Here is a 23,930-nt window from a genome sequence, read left to right as displayed (position 1 = left end):
CGAGCTCGGAGCCCTGTGGTGTGAGGAGGGTTGGGATGGGCTCCTCCCGGCACTGCCGACACAGAGGAGATGGTCTGCAAGGAGGTCAAAGGATGCCACATGGTGTCCAAGCTGTGGTGGGGAAAGGAGGGTGGGGAAGGGAGGGTGGAGAGCCCTCCCTGTGCCCTGTGGAGTTGAGCCTCCACCCACATGGGCTGGCACACAAGAGGAGCTCTGGCCAAAGCAAGTCCCGTGGCAAGGCAGGAGGTGGGGCAGGGATCCCATCCATCCTTAGGAGCTTTTGAGCCCCTCCCTTCTGCCTGCTCACTGTGCACTATTAGTGGCCTGTCAGCTCACAGGTGGACACAGGCTGATAGCAGCCTCCTGAAATTCATAAAATTCCAGTGTCTTGATGGAAAAAACCAACTTACATGGCCGGTCGTTCCAGTGGCATGCTCTGGTAGAGGAGCAGGGATGTATTCCAGGCGGTGTGACGGCAGCATGGGGAACTCTTGGACATCTGGAGAGCTTTGGCCAGTTCTGGCCTCGCTGGTACAGGACGTTCTCAGAGCCTGGGTGAGCCCTGCGCTGGCAGATGGCAGGACAGGCTGAGGGTGGGCTGGGTCAGCTGCTGGGATAGAAGTAGGGGGGTTGGTGCTGCTCACAGTTGCTTTTGGGAAGCAGTACAGGAGATGGAGTCAGACTCTTCTGGGGGATGCACAAGGACAGGATAAGCCACAGCAGACACTGTCCCAAAAGGTGTCAGGAGGGATGTTCTCATGGTGAGGGTGGTCAAACACCAGCCGTGGGCATCTCAGACCAGCACTTGCACACACGTGGTAGGCCTCACTCCAGGCTCAGCCCATCTCAGGCTTCCTAAGGAAAAGGCAAGCAACATGAAAACCCTGGCTACCAGTGCACCAGAAAGCAGGTTTTGAAGCAGCTGCAGTGGTGCAGGGGACATCCTCCACACCATTTCCTCCCAAGATGAGGAGCAAGAACAGCAGCGCAGCCACAATCCCAAAACCCCAGCCAGAAGCTCAGGGAATTTCCTCAGGAACAGCAGCTCCCAAAGCAGCCCCCGGCTTCACACGAAATGCTGGCAGAAGGGAGGTCTGCAGGGCTGCTCCTCTGCTTACCCTGCAGGGACAAGGAAGGGAGACCAATATACTCCCACCCCCTCACCCCACATCCTGGGCTCAAGGTGGTAAGGAAATAGAACCCCCAAAATACTGGTTTTCAAGTTAAGTATTTTTATTATCAAAATTATTACATCTCTTGTGAAAGTTCAAATGTTACAGCATGGTGTAAAAACTCCACTAGAGTAAGAAGCTACAGCCCCCACCTTTCCTAGAGCTTTCCAGGGTCCCTCCCTCTTGCCCCCCTGCTGTGCCCAAAGGTGCTGGAGCCTCTGGGCAGGGCCCCCCTGGCCCCCTCCCACTGCCTGGCAGGGCAGAGCCTGCCTGCCCCGTGCTGCTCAGAGCACGAAAGGGGAGGCTGCATCCCCAGGGCTAAGCCAAGTGAAGTTTACACCTATTTTATACAGTATACAGACACCCAACTGCGGGGTGACAAGTTCCATCCCAACACGCTCACAGCCAGACAGTGTGAGAAAGTTACTCTTTGTTTCAATATTTTAAAAGTCTCCCCTAGGCTGAACAAACACCTGATTTCAATTGTGAATTAGAGAAACCTGTAACAGTCCTAAAAAAAGAGGAAGAAGACTGTGCATCTGAAAGGACAGGGGAGACAGACTCACAGCATTATGTTATCCAAGAGAAAGGAGAAGTTCCACTGCAGCACCAGGGATGACACCTGTCATATATTAGCTAACCTACTATGGTTATAACTGAATATAAAATTAGATAAATAAAAACACGCCCGATATTACAGTAAACAAGTGAGAAAGAAGCTGGCAATCGTATGGAATTGAACAGACAGCGCACTGTGTCTGGGCTGGCTCTCCTGCCACGCTCGGTGGGTTACGGCAGCTGGGAAAGACCCTGCACGGCACTGCCCCAAGAGCCTCTGGCTCGGCACAGCCCGGGGTCTGCACCCAACGCCCCAGCACTACCACTCGGCAGCCCCTGCTCCTCCACCTGCAGCCCCCGTGCACCGCAGCATCACTTGACTGATCAGGCCCCTGGTCACCCCCCACGTCTCCACATCAGGAGCCAGAGACCCCCGGCACGGCAGCATGTGACAGCACAGCCTCGGCCGTGCTCCTGCTCACAGACTCCTTAAGCGACCTTAGAACACTCGTTCACGACAGCCCTACAAGGAAGCAGCACATGACAGCGCACCCCAGACCCTCTGCAGCGACAGGCACACGCTCCAACCCCCTCCCGTGCTAGTTCACATTTGCAGAGACTGCTGTCCTGGAAAAAGCTCTGACAGTGGCAGTGGTGACCCAGGCCCAAAGGCAGCCGTGTGCGCTCATCTGCTTGTGACTGGAATGATCGTAACGGATTAAAGCCCTCCCCAGAACGCACTGAGAACCTGACCTATAAAGAGATTGGAGTTAACTTCTCCCAACGTTTCCTTTAAACTGCTTTCAAATTCATAACGATGTCCGTGCTGCATGAGTGACTGTGGCCACGGGCACGGACCAGAGACAGAGGCTGTGCCACAGTCATTGCACTTGAACCATTTGCCTTTTTTTTTTTCCTTTTTTTTTGTTTTTGTTTTTGCAATGTACCCACGCATCAGGGAACTGCTTTGCTACAGTCTCTGCCTCAGAGAAATCTGCGTTCTCCTACCAGGCCAGAGGCCAATACTGCTCACAAATCTCACCCGTGCATTTCAGACCTCAGCCTCTGACCCCTGGCACCCCAGCATCAGGTGCAAGCTCCCAACACCGGCCCAGGAGCCACTTCCAGAGGTGACTGGAAGGAGCTATGGGCAGTTTTGTCCTCCTGGAGTCCAGGCAGTCCTAGGAAAGTCCTGTTTGAGTCTTTACTCCAGAACCTTGAAGCTGCTGCAGTCTGTACTGGTGGACACTGCCTCCCCCGCGGTGCTGATAGTGTTGTGCACTGGAAATCACTGCGCCCCGGGAGCCCTGGTAGAGCACAGACTGCCCCGAGCTGGGCAGACTGATAGTCCGCAAGTCTGACTGTAGTGAGCGAGCACTTTGGGGAGCGGAGGAGGAGCCTGACACGCCCGTGCAGGGCTGGGAGCCCGACTCGGAGGAGAGAGAGTCCACAGCCGTCTGCTGTGCCGGGCTGGCAGCCGCAGGGCAGCTCTTCCTCAAGAGGCTGCTGCTGATGCTGCCAGAGTGCTGCTGGCTGCTGAAATACCCCGAGGTCCCTGCAAACAGGGCAGAGGAGTCTGTGGAGACCGAGTGGGCAGGGCTGGAGTACGAGGTGGAGGAGAGGGATGTTTCTGAGGAACCATGGGAGAGGCTGTGTCCTGTCCTCTGTGCTGCTGCTCGGTAGCTGTATCCAGGAGACGGCGCGAGGTGCCCTCTGTATGGGGAGGAGCTCTGCTGGAGCAGGGTCTGTGATTCCGCCTGGGGACTGTCAGACTGCAGCAGCTGAACAAGGCGTGGGGAAAAAAAAGAAAAGCCATGTCAGACTGACTTTCACGTTTCCTACCTCTTTCTCATGATGAAGGTACTTAGTGCAGCAGGACTGGGAACAATTGGCAGCCAAGGCCAGTTTCCCCTCTTATCTCTTTAAAGGTTTTATTTCAGAATGTGCAGATAATACATGAAAGCATTTACCTGGTAGCTGTACCGAGAAGGACTGTAAACTGCTGGTCCTTTGTGGGCTTCTGGAGTGTCTCCTTCTGCTGTGTCTGCAATGTACAGGCAGCATGTTAAAGCTCACCCTCTGGACTGAGGCTGGACAGCAGCTCCCTCTCAAATGGCACCACAGAGCCCAGCCCTCGTGATCTGCATCCAGCAGCAGCTGAGACCAGAGCAGCCTCCCAGGCATCAGCACTCCAGAGGCTGAAAATCTCAGCAGAAGACAAATGGGAAACCTTAACATGTACAAACAGCCACACGTGTGAAGAAGGGCTGCTCTCCTCTCCCCAGTGTACTCTGGTTTAGCACAAAGCCCACCTGCCTTGGACCAGCCTGTTCCTGAATGGCCATACCTAGAGACTCAGCATGGACACAGCCTGGGCTCCCCTGGCTCCTCAGTAGGATACCAGAGGCAGAAGATGGTTTCTAAGGTCTTGGCAATTTCCCACTCAGCATTGGTCACAGGAATCCACAATGGATACAGTTAAAGCTCAGGAGACAAAACTGTCCCTTCCTGGAGGGCTGTCAGCAGGATCCTGTGGCAGGTTTTCCTCCAAGGGTAGGCAAGAAGTACTTCCTGCAGTGAGCCAGCCCCTGAGCCATGTGTATGTTTCAGCTGCTACCCCTGTAACCATGGCTGGCAATCCTGCTTTCTTCAGTAGGGGTGAAGCTGCTTGGGACGAGGAGGCTTCACATCAGAGTTCTGTTGCAGACTAATGACAGAGAGCTGTTTATCTGCAGCATCTCAGGGATTCTCAGCAGCCAGATTTGAAATGCCTTGGTGAAACACTATTGGTATTAGTATCAAATTTATATGACAGATGTGTCTCAGTCATGAAACAGGACACGCTGCCTCAGTCTGCTCTGTACTTCTGCCAGACAGGTCTGGCTTTGCCCCAGCTGCACTGGCATGAGCACCAGTGTCAGCAGTGCCCGTGGCTCTGCTGCCATTGTCCTCTCTGTGCTGCACCACAGTGCTGCCTTAGCTAACAAGGATCTGGACAGAGCTTGTCTGCTCTTGAGGCTCAGGAGCCTTTTTCCTCAGGGCACAGACCTGCACAGAAACTGGGGCATGAAGCTTCCAGCACGTGTTCTGTGCCACCTTCCATGTCTGAAATGACATCGATGCAGCAAGTGGCTCTTGGACTTGCTGTAGGCGACACACTCAGTACTGCAAAAGGCAAAATTTGGAAGTTCGGGGCATGTTTTTGTTAAGCAGTCATGCACTGAAGAGACTAACTGTTCAATCCAAGAGATCTCTGTGATTCACAGAAGTGGAGTATGAGAATCAGAAGAAATCTAAAGACTGCTTTTTAAATGGCCGGGCACGCCAGCAGGGCTGCACAACCTACTGCCAGTGCTGGTTCTCAGAAAAATCCTTGACAAGTTAAAGACTATTGAAAGACTAAATTACAAAGGGTAAATAAACTATGACTTTCCTGAATTTGCTTTATGTAAACTTAAAAGCTAAAGCCAACATTTTCCTTCCCCCATTTCCCAATACCTGCACTAGGAAGGACATGAAGAACTGCTTTTCTTGGCAGTACTGGCCTGTGTCAACCTAAAGCATATATGAAGTGACAGCTTTAGCTGGGAGCAGCTGCGGTTCTCAGAAGCGTGGAATGCACACAATTTCCATTTCATTCCTACATGCCTCATCAGCAAACCTCCAAGTTTGGGATTTTTCAGTTCCCCTCAGTATTATCTGTTACAGCATCAAGTGAACATGCGCATCTTCACCATTCCAGATGCTACCAGGAATGGCACGGACTCGGCCACCCATTTGTTTCATGAAGAAGCAGAGCAGCAACTGGGGGAGGGAAGATGGCTCACAAAATCTAAACAAGAACATAAACTAGAATCTAAACAAGCTGCTGAAGAAACTGCCACACTAAGCAAAAGAACAAAAAAACATATTTTGCTGTGCTGGGATGAAGGAGACAAGACGACTTTTGTCAGCTGCAGCATTAGGTTTTCACAGCTCAGAGTGGGATGCGATTTATGTAACAAGAAAGAAGACTGTACCACTGCAGATCAAAGTTTAATTCCAGCCTAACTTTTGGGTGACACTGAAGAGACAGAGATGTACAGGTTACAGTGGGCAAAGGCCTGTTGCAGGAGCCAGGATTTTGCCTACCCTTCTGAAAAAGAAGGGCCAAGAAAGCCACTTCCACTGGTATGGGAAAGACAGGGAAGAGATTCCCAGTAGGGTCCCATGAAAATGTGACAATTTTGATAGGGAAGAGGATTTCCTCTCAAGACTGGATGAAGAAAAAGAACTGAAAAGATGTGCCTAGGTGTACAAAACCAGGAAAAGCCTTGATGAAACACCAGTTTTCAGAGACTGATCTCAAATACACCTTACTGCAACTGAGGGGGGGAAAGTCAGATTTGGAATGAAGTAAATATATATTTGCCCTAAAATGCTCAGAAATAAGACATTACATTGGTCTGAATGTTCAACCAATGAGAATTAAATGACAGCACTTTCCTAGCACATGAGGTACTAACCCATCTGTCCAAGGACAAAGAAGCTGTCCCTGTCAGAGCCAAGATGCAGGCAGTCTTGAATCCAACCCCTGGAGAAACCCAGTGGTCTTCCAGGTCTAATAGAAGAGGGATATAGGCTGAAGCAAACATGAATAACAATAAAGTACGGTTTGCAGAAGGCAAATTTGATAATGTTAAAGATGAAGGTACAACTGACTTCACAGACAAGCTGGCCATCATTTCCCACAGCCAAATGTCCAAAAGTTTCACTGTCCTACCTGCATCCTTCTCAACAGCACTGTCACAGGTAGGTGAGGCTTCGTGTCTCTGGGACACCTTTGCACCACTCCTCAGCACCTTCTCAAGTATCCCCCGGCCCTCTCGGAGCCTCTCCACCGATGTCGGGACCATCCTGCAACAAAAACCCAGGAACAGCTGAGGACTGCTATTACACAGCCAGGAAACAACATGACCAATGCACAGGGGATGAGGGCTCCTTGGTGTAACCACAACATGGGTTTGTCTTAAAAGTCTCTGCTTAAGTTCACCGGTACCATGCCAGTGCAAATGGAAACCCCTACTGCAGAAAGGAAGGATCAGAGACTACCAGGTCTTTAGACAGATAAGGAATAAACTTCTGAACTGCCTTTGCCATGTAAAAAACCTCTGGCGGGATTTCAGACTGACAGTCCCTGGATATCGTGACCAGAAAACCAAGTCTTTTATCGAAAACATGGTCTAAACATCCAGTTCAGTAAATTACCTGATTACAGAAAAAAAAAAGCTTTGAAATTCAACAGCATTTTGAAAATCCTGGTAGATTAAATACAGTGATTTTCCATAATTACTTTTATTCAAACTGAAAAGAAGGGAACTCAATACCTTTATGATAATACAGTGCCAAGGCAACAGTTGGATAATGCAACATTCCTGGAGCAGAACTTGCCTGGCCATTTTGCCCACTAATGACACTCTGTCCTGCTTATTTTGTAGTGTGAAAACTCTCCACTCAAGATTAGTGCTAGATAGCGTTCCATTATATAAATGTCTTGTCTGAGGGTGAAACAGAGGTCAAATGGCTTTCCTAAAGCCAATCTGTTGAAGAAAAACAGGGCCACAGACAAATCCCAGACCTCTGGGTCAACATTCCATCTATCATGCACAGGACCATCCAAATCTCTGTAGAAATACATGTTTCAGCATATAAGACAGCATCACCTTGACCTGGGATTTATAACACCTTTACTCTGGATACTGAAGAATGTGTGCCTTAAAAATGCCTGAAATTTATAAACTTAGATTATATTAAATGCACTGCATACCATATAAGCATGCAGTCTAACAGCATATTAACTGATTTCTGTACTTAGTTTTTTAATATTTACGGAAAATTGTGCTTTATATAATAGTTTTTTAATTATTTTTGTTTTTTTTTTTAAATAAATAGCCCTGGCACTGAAGTTCACCCTCACTGAAGCAGAAGGGAGAAGAGGCCAGAGTTCACACCTCATGGAGGTGAATGGGGTGAGGGGGTGAATTCACATATTCCTTGGCTGCTGTTGTTTTGCTGGAGACAGTTTGCTGCAAGGCTGGGTTTACTGGGCAGCAGCACATCTGTTTACTTTGTGATGGTTGTATCTTGGCAAGAGAAGGAGACAAACTTCCATTTTTTTTAAATGAAAGCTATCAGCAATTACTGCAGAATTCAGCAAAAATCTGGAAAACGCTACAAATTAAGGCATGGAATTTTACTTCCCACCATTTTTTTCTGTTTCCAACATTATTGTGACTATCTGGAAATGTATCTGACATGTAAGCACTGAGAGTTAAAGATGAAATTGGGTCACAACTTTAGCTCAGAAACATGCAGGTTCTAATGTATTTTTTAAAAGTACAAGGTGACTGTACGTTTGTCAGCCTTGCCCATTAAAACACAGAAACCCAAGAATTTAAAGGGCAGCAAATCTACTTAATCCCATTTCAAAACGTATCAGCATGGTTTCAACTTTATATCCAGTGTCCCATAACAATAGGATCTTTATTCCCACACAATACTTGCTCCTGAAACCATGTGAGAAACTGAAGCCAGAGCAGCACATGAAGCTCACAGCACATAAAACATGCTACTAAAGCAAGAATGCCACACTGACACCTCACCCTGAATTAGTTTCAGCTCATTCAGTTTGTTTTTTTTTTTTTTTTTTCCCTGCTCTTTTACAGGCGGAAGGAAGCTGCACAGGAGGGGAAGAGCATGGGATATTATCCTTTGTATAGACTATTTGATAACAGAATAATGAAGGTAAACTAATCATTAGCAGACTGCCTCAGCTGTGGCCTGTCCCGGGATCTGACAGAAGGTCATCTGGTAGACAGAGAACTGTCAGAGAGATACAAGACAAATTGTTTCTATTAATCTCTGCTTGAAAACTGATGGAAAAAGGAAGGAAAGAGATCTTATTACTCCTGCAAATTCATCCAAGTACCCAAGCACTTTCAACATAAACTTCATACTTCTCACTGCCTTCAGCATTGCTTTGCATCTCTCCCCTTGCCATCCCCCTGCCATTAGCTGAGCAGTGACACAGCCACGGACGTGGAGGATCAGCATCAGGAAAGGTGCGTGTGCCTTTCTGCCCGTGGTGTGCACAAACAGAACCTGAATGCGGAACAGCAGAGCCAGTGTCCTACACAGTTCCAGTCAGGACATCCCAGCCATCACTGCACCGGCACTACAGAGCCACACTCGGCAAGACACCAACCACAGTCTGGTAACCATTCTCTGAGCCGTATTTACAGGGCATTAGGAAAGCTGAGGTTGTTGCTCTGTCCCTGTTTCTCAAACGCAAAGCTGCACAGGGCTGTGACCTTCCCTTCAGAATAGGAGTGGACTTAGTATCACTCATGTCCAAAAAGCGTGGAAAGATCATCAAGAAAAGATCTGGATTACATTTTCATTGCATGGGCAAGACCTTCCAACCCAAGACCTCAAAAGGGAACTGGTGGAATAGCAACAACTGCTTAACTTCGTATGTTTCAAGACAGATTTTTGGTATCTAAACCAAGAACTAAAGGGCAGGCTGAGAAGGCTGCTGGTATCCTTCACGGTTGTTTGGCAATTAAGAAAGAGAACAATGCCAAGAGACCCAACTGAATCCATCCCACTGCACATATTGTTATGGAAATGCCTCCTAGAGTTCAGTCCTGCCCTGTGGAGCAATCTCAGGCTGGCTTGCAAGAATAACACTCACCACCTACTGCTGATGCTCTCCTGGGATTTGCTGAGTGATGATGAAGAACCACAGCCCCTCGAGTCCGGTGGGCTGACGTCCTCTACGTGAGGCAGGGAGGGATGAGAAGGGGAGAAGCCACTTTGTGGGGAGGACGGAGTTCGCGCTGCAGAGCCCGACGGGCCGTCTGTGTCGGTCCCAGAGGAGCTGCTGCCCTGCCGGGTGGGGGTCCCTGCCCCTCGCACCGAATCGCCGCCCTCCTTGGCCTCCTGTTTCCGCTTGCGGTATTCCAGTAGGGATACCTGGGAGAGACAGCATGGACATGAGTCAGGGAATGCAGTGGACTAGGACAAGGAGGAGGAATGTGCCCACACACCATTAAAAAAATATGTTTCTCTGGGTTTGCAGATAAAACTTGATGAAGCATAGTGGGATTATCAACTCTTCCTGAATCTGCAGAGCTAAGTGGTACAAATTCGGACTGCCATGATCAATCCCCTTTTACTTTTTATGACCATTACTTCTGCAGAAACATCCAGCTAGTTTGCTTCTCTAACAACCTGGATCTTCACATTACTCCAGGACATGCACGCACATTCAAGCATCAAGCCTCTATATCCTCCCTTCTCTCAAAACCCTTCACACTCTCCGGTTTGTGATATTATGTAAATTTTTTTGCAATATCTGTAAATCCCCAGAAGAGGTAATAAGAGCCTTCTTCACAGAACTGGCATCTTCAGGGCCCCATTCATCTGTACTAGTTCAGCCACATTAATGCCAAAAGCTTGGTGAAGCCTAGCACAGAATTTCAACTTGCTTACAGCAGGTTCCTCTGCTATGGAGGCATCGCAAACTTCCAGTACTGCCACCTAAACAAACTGCTTTTAGCAAAGGTAAAATGTATTTTCTGCAAAGCAGTCTCACATTTGTCAAAGACACCAACCAAAGATAACCCAGTCCTGCAACACAGGGACAGCAGAACCAAAATATTTCCAGCTGAGCCTTTATCTTTCAGTGTGTGTTCCCTCAGAGTTATTATGAGGCACGGAGCCATAAAGGACTCAGAGAAGGCAGCTCTGCTAAAGAATTTATCAACTATGACTCAATGCCCATACAGAAGGCTTTATGATGCTAAAATACTCAACAGGGTATTTCCAAAAGTAACTCAACATATGAAGGTTTTAAGATAAGTGTAGCTTTAAAAGAAAACCAAAGGAAAAAAAAAATCAAGAGCCCCAAAAATGGAATGGAAATGAGATATTCCATCCAGCTGGACAGTTATACAAGTGATCAGAGTTACCACATTTGACATAAAAAAAGAAATCCAAGTACAGGAAAAGGCACCAGTATTTGTCCCACAAGTACCCAGTTTTATCACAGCACGACCTTGACTTACCATTTTCACTCAGTTTTAGTCCCATGAGGGTCACTGGCCTGCTATTAGAAACCAGTATTTGCTTTCTTTAAAACATATTCCTGTGGTTTTAGTTTCAAAGAGCTAACATTTAAGTAATGACCTTCATCTACTTTCTATGCAATGTTATGGAAATGTTCTAATATGTTCTAATAAACAGACTATGTTTTCTTTTGAAACATTAGACCCTCTTACCTACTAAGGACCCTTTTCATCCCGATAAATAACACCTACACCAGCTGTACAGCTGCACTGTATTATTGCTCTGGGTCTTGTCTCATTTTAACAACTCTTGATGAAAGCTGCCAGCATCCTGCTCTACTTTCTGTGCTCCCAGAAGAGGTATTTTCACTGTGGTCTTTTCCTTCCACCTCACATCAAAATCTTGCCTAAAGGGTAACTCTCTCTCTTTTAACAACTGTTTTCACCCAGGCACTGGATGCCTGGATTAGTCACCCAGACTCTCTTCGTTCTCCCTGTAAGCCTTTCCCGTGGTGTTTACAGTTCCCACAGAGGTTCCTGCAAGCTAAGGATTTCTGTTTCAGGAATACTTGCCTTCTTCCTTTGCGGCGGATTCTGGGGAGCAGCCCTGGCGCCCTCGCAAGCCCTCTCGCCGCAGGGGGACATGGAGCCGTGCGCCGTCTCTTTGAGCAGCCCCGACTCGTGTCTGCCGAAATACCCCTCGGCAGGAGATCTGCAGCATCCCGCTTCCGAATTCACGGGCTTCCTCTCTCCCAAAGGAGGAGACCCCCGCAACAACCCATCTACACGTGGCATAGCGTTCAATGGGGAGAAGGCATACATTAAATTAAACTCTGTCCGAAAAGCCTGATCAGAGCTTCGTAGCAGCATCTGTGCTTCCCCACTTTTCCCTGGGAAGTTCATCTCTGAAGTAGAGTTTGTGGAGGGTTGTGGAGCCACATCAGAGGATCCAAAGCTGAGCAGCGATGGCCGTTCTTGGCAGGTGTTTGCGCTGGAATCCAAGTACCCTCCCTTCGAATCCAGGTCGGATCGGAGGCAGACCTGGAAAGTCCGAGAAGGATAGAGGCAGGGGGGCGGGAAGTCAGGGAAAGTGTCAGGCAAGGGTGGAAAGAGAAATTTAAGTCAGAAAGTGCTCTGTACAATGCTAGCTTCCTGCTTCCCAGTTCGTTTCTGATTACCCCGTAGGGTCTCTCCCACACTGTTCTGTTTTGCCCATTCCACAGACTAAACAATGATCCGTTCAGCTGTCCGGTATGGGATGCCCTTTCCCCTTCAGCAGTCTTTCTGCAGCAAGAGGATAAGGCTTGGCACTATCCCCAGGCAGTCAGTGAATTAAAACCAGCATTTTCAATTGCCTCATACGTCCCCAAGTTGATGTTAACACATAGCAGTAGCTATATTAATTATGGAGAGAGAACAGAAAACTTCTGCTGTCCTTTTGCTGTTGTATTAGCCAAGTTCTTGACTCTCCCAAGTCAGCCACTACTAACTTCCTAACAATAAAATACCCAGGACATCTAAGCCATTTGTTTTCACTTATTGTGAGCTTTGGAAATCTCCAACAATAGTACATTCATTTAATTTTTACTGCATTTCTACATTTTACAATATGCAACAAAACCACAATGGCATCATCTTTGTGCTGTCACAGTTTCTGGAGCACTAGGCACTGATACAACAGTATATCCATTTATCTACTTGAAGTGCCAAAAACCCTCCAGGGCAGCAGAATAATCATCTCCTTCACCACGTTAATATGTCGGGATCTCAGACAATGAGTATAACTGACAAGATTTCATCCTCTTTGCAGGACTACAGTGCAGAGGGAAAAACACAGCAGCACCAGGCACCAGCTCTCCTCTCCTGCTGTCGTTGAGAACGTTTCCCCTGCTGTATTACAGCTCCAAGTAATCCACCACATTGGAGATGAGCACATATTTTTTACCATGAAACAGTCTCTGAGCATATTTTACAACAAGGCAGTAGGTAAGCAAAATACTACTTTGTGGCATCTCCTCAACATTTTCAGTCTGTAAGTGAGCAGCTTTAGATGTATCAAGGCTGAAGAGAGCAGGTCAGGTGCACCATTGTGTGCCTGTAAGTCAAAACTAGTGGGGAAAGCTTTCCCTTCCCCAGCAGGCATTTTGGCACTGCTGAGTAAATATCACAGACCACTTATCTGCTGGGCTGGGTCTGACATTGATGATGGCATTTGCAGAGTCCCCTCAACAGCCGAGACATATCAAGTCTTCCCACCAGGGCCAACAAGTGAATCAAAAATTCCAGTCTTCAATTTGTTTGCTCTCTTGTGACAACCCTGAGAGCTCTCCTCAGCCTTGTCGTGACTAATGCTCCGCCCCTTATTCCCAATGCCTCCATGCCCCGCATCCCTCCCCTCCCACCACAGGCACAGGCACACGCGCTCCCGGGGCCCAGGTGCAGTAACTACCTCAGGTGACATGGACTCGGGCCTATGCGCAGGGGAACTCTCGGGGGAGGATACGTTCTAGAGGAGGGAAAAGCATCTAGTTATTAATCTACTTAAAAAGTCGAGAAGCAAAATACAATGTACAAAATACAAGCAACGCAGGTTAGCAATGGCTACTCTAAACAAAAACTATCCCGGGAACCGGCCCCAGCCTGGACAGCAACGTGGTTTTGGTTAAGTGCGTTCTAAAGGTTCCTGGGAGCACAGATAGGACTGGGTTACTGCATCTCATGATGCAACTCAGAACCCAAACCGGCACCTGAACATTAAGAAAAGCAGCATCATACTCTTTATATTTCTGTCAGATAGAGTTTGCACCATGAAATATAGAGAAAGAAATTTATGGTGTTTATTCTGAGAAAATGGGAGACATGGAAAGTCTGGTTTAGCCCAAAAAGTAAACTAAGATCCCTCCAACACTAAGGTGACCTTTCACAGACATTACACTATAAAACAAAACAGTCTCCTTCAATCCACCGTGGGTCACCTTTCCAGATAAAGTCAAGAGAAGAGGTGTGGACAGCCAGCTTTATGAAATGTCATATCATCTGAGCACCTAGCAGTGAAGGCAGTGTATGCCCTTGACTGCACAGTTAAGGGCTCCTTCCTAAGCACTTCCCTTTTCATGCTAATGAGCAGGCCTAAAATAGAATCAGAGAAGAAGGTTTCCCAGAGATATATGGCAGGACTCACCATCTTCTGCAAAGCAGAAATCCTTAGAAAACTGAGAATCTCAAATTTGTTAACTAAAAAAAATTCTGACAAACTCCACAGAAAAAAGTAGATGCATGTCCTCATGCTTCTAGTCACTCCTATAGGGGCTAATGATCCTCTAATTTGTTTCTAGTCTAAAAAGGTCAAAAAACAGTCTAAAAAAACTTGATCTGTAAAAAGCCAACAACCAGAGCTTCAGAAGGGTTATGATACAAGTTTTTCAGAGAGCAACTAGGAAATTATTCAAGAAGGAAGTTTCTTAAAAGTCTTCAAAATGTATTTCTGAGCAAGACAAGATGGCAAGTCACAGCTTCTGATCCTTGAGGAAGCTTGTGAACTGATGGAAGAATCTCCCTGTCACTCTCTTCCCACAGGGCCACAGGACTGAAGTATAAAGCTTTATACTTGGGGAGATGCATTCCCTCCAGTGAGAACTGATGATAACTAAATGAAACAGACATGACATTAAAACAATGATATTATGAATGAGGTCCATTGGAGGAAATACAAAAGTCTGAATGAAGAAGTCTATGGTCCAGTGAGTTCCTAAGACTCTTTTCAAGAGCAAAAAGGGAAAAGACAAGTTATAGATCCAGTGAAATCAAGGCTAGTTACCTAACACTATGGTGGGACAGGAAAGGGATGATTAGACTGGCAACACTGCTCTGAGCTGCCTCCTTAGCCACTGCAAGGGAAAGGATCATTTCCTATTGAGCTCTCTGCCTGGAACAGTCTTTTATCTCTCTCCTCAGTGCTCCACAATCTTCCCTGCTAACCTCTACAGAGCTACCTCTTAAACAACTTACAAGACAGGGCTCACAAAGAAAATCAAAGCATACTAAGCTAAAAATACCACAAAAAATACCACCTGTTGCAAAACAGATGAGGGACTCCTGCAAAACAGTCCCTAGGATGGAGCAATCCATCACTGCACCATTTTTTTTTAATGGTTCTAACTAGCAGAGCATGAGCAGCTGGCCTGAAGAGTTCCATGGGTTTTTAATGAAAATATGCAATACTAGAAAACAAAACAAAACCTGCAAACAGCATGATCCCTACTCACAGGCACAGAGCAGCAACAGAAAGTGGAAGGTCCTGATGGGATGAATGCTGGTAACTCTCCCACAGAGTTTAGAGCAATGGAAACCACCTACAGAGCCTGCTCACTACTACTGCTGATTTTTGCAAATGGAAAATATCAAGGAATCAAAGGTATTACAGTATTTTCTTTCCACTCAATCAAGGGAAAGAAAAACCAAAGGATACAGTGGAATTTGATGTAAAGTATTTCTACCACACTTGGGGTTACTGAAAAGCTGTTTGGGGAAAGAGAAGGTGAGAATGGCAGACAGCCTTTGAGAAATGGAACACTACTGCACTCTTTGGAGGGGGCAGGGTTTGGAAGCCACATTGGCACAGAGATCTGAAGTGGGAAAGATTATTAAAGATCACTGTATAACCTCCAAAATTCGGGAGCTATTCCGCAGAAATAGAAAAAAGAAAAAGGTAAGACTAATGTTACTCATGGCTACACAGTGAGGTTTGACATTTAACAGAGCGGGAGATTTGGTCAGAAGTGGAGTAGGGGAGAAAGGCAGCAGTGCTCTTCAGGCTGACACTGTGGTGCTGCTCAGCAAAACAGCCAAACAGTCCAAAAACAGTGTCTCCCAAGTGTCACCCCTGTTGCAAGTATTCCCACTCCTCTTTTTAGCACCCTTAGTGCTGGGCAGATTTACCTCGAACTGTAGTGGAGTATTGCAGCGACTGGCAGCCAGAGAGGGGATGGGTGAGAACATCACGCCGTAGCCGTTGCGACTCTCCTCCTCTCCGGGCAGTGACGAGCAGGGAGTAGCCAGCTGTGGGCTCGCTGAGCCGGGAACTGAGGGAATGGGAGGTGGAGGGGTCACGGGAGACAGTGGCCGCAGCAACTTCTTAACATTCTGCTCCATCAAGTAGCGAGACTTCCACTTCTTCAGGGGACTCAGCAAGTCTGAAAAGCAAACTGAGCTGAGGACAGGGCTGAACCATTAACCTTAAACACGAGCAAGTCTCCTTCCCCAGCCCAAATGAAACCCAGGAGTCTTCAATGCAATTACAAAAGATTCCTACTAATGAATTACCTCTGAATTACTTCTACAGCAGAACAACACATAATTAGGAACATGCAGTCAACGCAGAAAGGAAATATTTCAACTAGAAGTAAGCACAAGAAGGAGCTAGGGGAAAGGAAGACAGGAAAAGGATAAAAAGAGCAGAGGAGAATGAAGGAGAGGGGTCAGAGGACGTGCCACTGTCACTGCTACAAACAAACCAAAGGCAGCTCAATTATCACTACCTGAACCTAACAGTCCCCTATAGGCTACATCAGTACAGCCCAAATACATTTCAGTTTCACAAAGGATTAAAGCCTTTCCCTCAGGCCTACTCCTCTTCAAAATAATAATCGTTTTTGATGCTCAGGTTAAAAAGAAAAATAAAAAAGAATCAGTAAACTCTACAGTTCAGTTGTTTGCTTCTTCAGTTCTTGCTCAGGACGTACATTTATGGGTTCTGGCATTCTGTTCATTTCCTGTTTAGCTAACTTTTCAATTATCAATTCTGTATAATCTCTGTGTTGTCTAGTCTCCTGTCATCCTTCGAAAACTGATCCCTGGCTGGGCAGATCTTCACTCTCTTTCTCTGTAAAAGGATTCAGACACAGTATTTAACCATTCTATTCCTTTACTCATAGATTTTTAACTTCTCCATCTTTGAGACTTAGTCATTTGCCAAATACATATGTGCCTGTAAGACATTCCTGTGTCTTCCTACAGTCAGCAGGTATTTAGTTGCCCACCTAAGAACATCCTGCTGAAAAGAGGTAACACTGTATTCACCTCCCCCCATCCCTTCTACTGTACAAAAGATCACACAGCACTGAGGCTGATGATGCAAGATTAAATGATTATCTTTTTACAGGAAAATATTGAGAAACTTTACACATGCTCAAGCTAGAATGGGTCCGCAGAAATTTCAGTGAACAACAGAGCAACATTCTCACCTACCGCAGAGCTGCACCATCAGGCAGCAGTGCCCACTGAGACATCACCGGCACAGCTGCCTTTGCTATTCATCAACTCCCCCAGTTTGACTCCAGGGCCAGTGCTGCCTCGATGGTGCTGAGCACTTACCTGTGTCATCTTTGCAGATGCTGGAGGAGCTGCTGTTCTCGTTACTTTGGTATAGACACTGGGCTCTGTTCTCTTGAGGAGCTGGTGAGGTCTGAGTCATCCCCTCTTCCAGGGCTTGTTTGATCCAGCGCTGAAACAGAACGAGACTACATAAACGTGAAACTCCTCGGGTACTTCCTATGTCATCTCGCAGGATGCACTCAGACTCCCACACTCCTGTGGAGCAGGGCAGGCTGCTCGGAACACCGGGATTACCTCCCTCGCGCGCGCCCAGGCGGGAGCTGTTGGAACACAGCTGTCAGCACCGAGCCCACCACCCACTGTGATGGGGCTGACTGTGCTCCTGATGGCATGTGCTCTGGGAGCAGCAATCCTCAGCAGTAACACAAAGATAAGTAAAGGGCAAATTATAAACATAAAAATGCAAAATGCTGGCACCTAAAATCTACTAAAAGCGATCATAATTTAAAAGAAAAGGGACACAGATGTGATGGACTATCTACATCCCCTGGGTTTTGCAAAAAAAGCTTTTTCTTGCCCAGGAGAACAAATACAGGAGACCTCTGCTCCACTAAGGCATATTAGAGCTTAACACAGATTCTGCTTTAACAATTCCAGCAGATAAATGGCTGAGTTTAATCACATTACAAGTCTTTCAGGACTGTGCTTGCTGCCAGAGACACAGAGCAAAAAAATCTGATAAAAATACAAGCAGCAGTTTTCAAGGAGGGTAAACCAAGAAAAAAGCTCCACCTTTTCTTCAGCTACTAATAGAAAAGATAAAAGTCACACTGGTCTTCTGAACATGGACAATAAAGAATGTATCAGACCTCACACCAGCGAACATGAATTGAAGCCTCAGCAAATCAGCTGCTGCAGCAGGTGTGCTACTGCTTTATCTTGATACAAACCGACTCCTGATGGCAGGCAGGAACTATCTTTACTATAAAAATAACTGCCACAATATAAGGGAAAACACTCAGGTGATTCAGTAAAATGAGAGCAAACTGTTGAAAAAAGGCAAACAGCAATTTTCATTAGTGCAGTTTACCCAGGGGACTCACTTTACCAGACCTTTCTTCTCCCAGAGAGGTTTAAAATTGTAATTTTACCTTTCAGCAATCCACAGTTCATCTGCATGCCAGCAATGTGTATCCTATTAGAGATACACGTGTATGTCTTATGATTCCTCAAAGCTATCGTGAAAGTGCATCAGAAACTCAGAGGTCACAATCCTCAAAGTGAAAACTTCAATAGGAGGATGAAGAGCAGGTGACAGGATCTACTTTGATGGCCTTCACTACTGTACAGAAGATTGCATTGATGAAGAGCAGGTGACAGGATCTACTTTGATGGCCTTCACTACTGTACAGCAGACGCTTCTTCTCTGTTCAAATGTAACTCAGTGGATTCCACTGCGGCCACCAGGAAAATTGAGAAGTGCCAGCCAGTCTGGAGCACCACTACCTCAAAGGTGGCATCTGATCTGAGAGCCAAGTCACTGTACAGTGTGTGATTAACGTGAGAGCAGGTTACACTTCAGTTTCCTTGCAGGGTTCAGACACTGCCATGCTTTGGATGCAAACTGAGATTATCAGCTGAATTTTTTGGCACAGTTCTCAGTAGTTTAAGGATGAGGCCTGCTGACAATCCAAGAAAATATGTAATCTATTTCAACAGCCTTTATAAATCAACCTCCCTGGCTGAGTAGTCAAAAGTAGACAAGACAAAGATCAGGTCTTGAGAGACCAATGTCATCAAGTTCTGGACCATTTCTAGACCTTAGCTGGCTAAAAAGGAGGTGTTTCCTGTGAGTTTCCTACACATTCCTAAACATCAGAATCAGACTTCTACATCTCCAGACTGTTAAGTCATAAAACCACCAAATGCTAGCAAGCATTTTTCAAGAAAAAGCTCAGGATCTCCCACAAAGTGGACAAAACCCCTCACTAGAACAGTTAAATAGCTACATTTAAAAAAGCAGAAATCTAACAAATTATTTCTGCAATATCTGTCCTGGAAACAGCAGCTTTCAGTATTTTATTAATGATTTAGATAATGGAATAGACACTGTATTTAAGTTTTCAGATTAAGAAACAGGAACATGGTGGATGACAGCATTCACAATTTTCCTACTATACTGGGAAATGGACAAGGAAAAACAGTGTACACCTTAGCATAGGCTAGAACAAAGTACCATATAAAACCAAAACGAACCACTTCTAAAATTACAGGCTAGAAAACTAATGGGTTGTTCCAACAAACACACTAAATCATGAACTGAACATGAGTTTCAAAAAAGCAGCTCAAACCTTGCAGTTCTCAACTTAAAGATGCTTGAAGAGGTTGCCCAGGCACACAGAAACAGACAAGGTTTTGTTCATACATCTATATATGAACTACGAAGAGCTTTATCTAAAAAAGTAAATACCAAAGAGAGACCTCAGCTTCTTTTTGTAGGTGCCTGTTAGGGCATGACAACAAATTGGCTGAAGGCGGAAACAGTAAAGTCCAAAGATTCTCTCAGGAAAAACACCTTCAAACAAAGGAAAGCAAAGAAACCAGGAAATGGTACCTGACTCTGAAAGCTACCAAGACAGTTTGACTAGAAAGGATTTCCACATAACTGTTTTCGGGGTCCCAGGAACTTGAAAAGTCTCTGAGCAAAGCCAACAGCAAGACGGATTCTGATACAAATCTGACCAAGCAAACTAACCTGGCTACTGTTTCCCCATGGATAAGTAAATATTGGCATTTACTGGCCATCTCTGGAGGAATTAAATCCACAGCTGGGCTCAGTTCAGGTGTCCTGCATGGCCTCAACAATCTGCAGATAGGCTGTCTGTGATCCCAATCAAAGAGCTGTGGACTTGCTCTTGCAAACAGGCAAACTCAAAGCTTTTAAAACAAAGGTTCTTCCAAAGACAAAGAATCTTGACTAGGGCACTGTTTTCTTGAGGTCCTCTGCGACACTGTCCTATCCCCACAACACCAACCATCCTCTCTGACTGTGAAAGTATGAACAAAACTTTTTAAGGGCAACAATTAACGTTCTTTGAATCGCATACTCTGGATAACAAACAGCCACTGCAGATCTGAAAGTACATGTTTCTAAGAGGGGACTAACAGAACAGTGACTAGGAAAAAGTCAGCAGTCATGGTCTGGACACTGCATCAACACACCAGCTCAACAGGAATACATGGAAATAAACCCCAAGAGGACACAACTGCTTTACAAGGGGGCCAGTAAGAGCTGGATGAGCATACAGCCCACGAAGGGAAGACATGAGCAAACATACCTTTTTACAGGAGCTGTAAATTCCATCCAACAGAAAGGGCCTCCGACGTCTCTCTGGGTTGAAAGGTGAACCAAAGCGAATGTAGTGTTTAGGTGTGGTACAAATCAGCGGGGAGTGGATGAGACCTGGCAACATATTTAGGGTAGTTGCCAAAACTGTTGGGTCTGTAGTAATACGCAGAGGACACTCAATAGGACACTCCTGCTTTTCTGCCTTGTCGTTCAGCCATTCAGTAACAAGATACTGAAGGAGAAAACACACACGTCAATGCAACCAGCACAGGTGAAGAAGAAAGGCAATGTGGCACAATGTGGTGTATGGGGAAGCAATGCCCAAATAGAACATCTCTCCTTAACAGGAAGAACACAGGTAGGACTTCCTGTGTCAAACTCAATTCTCACTTGTGACAGGCATAACGATAAGTAATCCAGTGTTACAGAAGTAGCTTGATTTTATACTTCATTCATCTTATTAAAAGTTCTCGGAGAACCTGATCACCTTATTCAAAACTAGTTTCTAACACAAACCTGTAACATCTAATTTATGCCCAGTATGTGGCAGCTGCCTGCTATCTTCTCCAACTCCTCCTCTTTTCCCTTACAAGTTTATCCTAGCTTGTACATTACAGTTGCAGTCACACTCCCTCTTGGTCTTCAATTCTAAGCTGAAAGCTAACCTGTTTGCTCTGTCCTAAATGGATACCCCCGCACCTGCCATCCCACCTTTGAGAACTTGATCATATTTACCTTTTTAGTTTTGGGGTACTTTACTGCAGCTCGATTAGACTGAGACCCTGCAGCCAAGACAGCAGCTGGGTCAGATCCCGTCAACTGTCTGCCTTCTCCTGGCCCTTCCACACTGCTGACATCTGTTGTGGTTACCAAGCTGGCGGTGCTTCCTTCCTCTGGGACAGCCTGTGTGAGTTCAGCTTGCTGGGAACTGGCTTGTTTCTGCCTTCTCAGTCTTTGTGCTGAACTGGTCCGGTACCGAGAGAAACGACTTTTTGGTCGGGGCCTGGAGGGTTTTGCTGGAGCTGGCTTAGTCACCGGTTTCTCAGGGACAGCTTCCTACAATATAAACTGTCATTAGTCCAAGAGCCCCTAAGAGTATTCATTTCCTCTGCATACAGGATCAAGAATTGAGATTGACACTACCTGACTCTCAAAATCTTGTTGGACTCTGTGTTGGTTCATAAGATGGCCTTGGGGACCCTTCAACACTGGCAAATTATCGTTTTGTCTTCTGCGTTCTTAAAAGGATCAACCAGAACACGGGTCTTTAGGAAGAAAGCAGCAATATGAAACTTGCTGCTGGTCTCAAGGTAACTGCTCTTACTCCTGACCTGAGCTGACATGGAGCATTCCAGCCAAGTGTCTGGGCCCTGCCATAAAATGGGAACAACACATGCATCCAAAGCAGATTGGGTAAAGAACTCCATCACTGCAGTTTGCATCCAGCTTAAGCTCACGCCAGCACAGAAGGGGCCCACCCAGTGAAGGAGCCAGGCTTGTTCAGCCCAGAGAGGACTAAATGGGATGTAACAGCAGTCTTTCTACAACCAGCCTGAAGCCACTAAGATGATGCAGTGGTGCATCAATGTACATACACTGAAATGAGAGGCTCAGATTGGATATGCAGCAAATTTTTTCACTATAAGAACAGTTATGAATTTGAAGAGGTTTTCCAGAGGGCCTGTGAATCTCCATCCCTGGAGGTTTTCAAGACTTGGTACAACCCTGGCCAGCCTGGTCTGACCTCAGAACTGACCCTACCTGGCTAAGAACAGACTAGAGAGTCCACAAAGCTCCTCCCAACCTGAACCATCTTATGACCAGATATGCTCTGAGCTTGGTAGAAGGTATCAAACAGTACTATCTTCATCTTACCGCTACTTGTGAAGACCGTCGTGTGTTAACCCCAGTACTGCTGTTACTGTTAGGAACGTTTGGGGGAGGAGCACTTGGTGCTGAACTTCCATCTTCAGTTTCAGGAGTCTCTGTTTTTATTTCCTCCGGCTCAGGAGCTTCAGAACTGACATTGATTTCAGCATCAGTGCTGTTACGGTCTGGAGGTTGCTCTCGTCTCCTCTTTCTCTTTTCCAAGTTCTCAAACATGTGCATGATGGCTTCTACCTTCCTGTCCTCCCGTGACTAGAACACAAGAGTAAATTGAAGTCAGCACAGTGAATTATGCACATAAGGAAGAGAAGGCATGAACAGATATGGGAAGCAGCAGAGGAAGAAGAACAACTGCCAAACAGCAATGACAAAAGCCAGACAGGGGACAGAGAGAAGCAGTTCTTTTCAGTTATTTGCATTTTTCACCATGGCAAATTTCCCAGAATAACAACAACATAATCATGTGTTCATAGAGTAACTAGAAGAACTCGACTTTGTTCTTAAATAGGACCACTTAGATACTACTGAGTTATATTTATAAAACAGCCACAAGGAAACGCATAATTTTGAAGAATTAAAAACCGCAACTTGGAAACAAACAGAGCTACTTGCTAATGACCAAACGTTAGAAGCAAAGAGAAGCCAGAGGCAACAGAAGTAAGCGATTCAGTAATTTGCAGCAAGTGTAACACACCACACAAACTGACTAAAGTGATCCAGATTCATTCCTTTCCTGATGTCAGGAGATGACCCAGCTCAAAAATAAAAGCTTTGGTCTAAGCAGCTTACATAGTGGATAAGAAAAACAGAACATGATAGAAGAGAGAGGCAAACCAAATACATTTGTTAGGAAAACAGAAAGGGCAGGAAATCTTATCACCTAGCTGTGTCAGAAATAATTGGTAATTATGCATGTAAAAGGCCCAGTACAATAACCTTGCAGTGACTGGCAAGAAACAGGATGAATCAAGTGGATTTTAAAAAGTGGGGTCAAGTGTCTTCTGAGGTTTTTGATGAAGGAGAAAGTATCTTTAAGCACACAGCAGTACTCAGTCACAGCAGCCCGGCCTTTTACAGCTTTCTGTTCAAGAATATTCAATACACACACACACACACACACACACAAAGAGAGACAGGGGAAACTATAGATATGGGTATTTACCTGGTGCCAAGTATAGAAAACTGAATCGCATTAAAGCAGATTAACTGGTGCAACCTACAGGAACGGGGCTTACAGGCTCATGGGAAACTAACACTTCACTTAGACTTATTGAACTATTCTGTCCCAGAAAGAGATCAGCTTCCCTGCATTAAAATGAGATCTTCCCTCCAAGCTAAAGGCCAGTCTGATGGATGACTGCTCTCATTCAAATATCAATGGAAACTGATTGCTTTATCTCATCTGCTCTAAAAAAATCCATGAGATAATCCAAGGATCTCTGGATGGCCCTAGGCTCTGCAAGTTACTGCACTATTTTAACACTTAAAGCGTTCTCAGGAAAATCAGACTTAGAAGATCCATAT

The 23,930-nt window shown here is 45.9% G+C and overlaps 1 protein-coding gene across 2 annotated transcripts in view; it reads right to left on the bottom strand.

The window, feature by feature from the left end:
* Window positions 1–1,215: 1,215 nt before the first annotated feature.
* SETD5 (SET domain containing 5) overlaps window positions 1,216–23,930 on the bottom strand; it is a 64,485-nt gene continuing 41,770 nt past the window's right edge. For both annotated transcript variants that reach the window (XM_027882243.1, XM_027882242.1), the window contains 11 exons: window positions 22,395–22,658; window positions 21,255–21,575; window positions 20,509–20,751; window positions 17,210–17,339; window positions 15,776–16,029; window positions 13,287–13,343; window positions 11,411–11,878; window positions 9,463–9,743; window positions 6,493–6,626; window positions 3,701–3,774; window positions 1,216–3,511 (listed from right to left, as the gene is read on the bottom strand). In XM_027882243.1, the coding sequence (XP_027738044.1) occupies window positions 2,912–3,511; window positions 3,701–3,774; window positions 6,493–6,626; window positions 9,463–9,743; window positions 11,411–11,878; window positions 13,287–13,343; window positions 15,776–16,029; window positions 17,210–17,339; window positions 20,509–20,751; window positions 21,255–21,575; window positions 22,395–22,658 (2,826 nt within the window). In that variant the 3' untranslated portion in view covers window positions 1,216–2,911. The remainder of the gene's footprint in view (window positions 3,512–3,700; window positions 3,775–6,492; window positions 6,627–9,462; window positions 9,744–11,410; window positions 11,879–13,286; window positions 13,344–15,775; window positions 16,030–17,209; window positions 17,340–20,508; window positions 20,752–21,254; window positions 21,576–22,394; window positions 22,659–23,930) is intronic.

The sequence above is a fragment of the Empidonax traillii genome, unplaced genomic scaffold (assembly GCF_003031625.1).
Source record: "Empidonax traillii isolate 1590-97213 ecotype Southwest subspecies unplaced genomic scaffold, ASM303162v1 scaffold104:size2570737, whole genome shotgun sequence".
In the NCBI taxonomy this organism is placed as follows: domain Eukaryota; kingdom Metazoa; phylum Chordata; class Aves; order Passeriformes; family Tyrannidae; genus Empidonax; species Empidonax traillii.
This window is presented reverse-complemented; position numbering and strand designations above follow the sequence as displayed.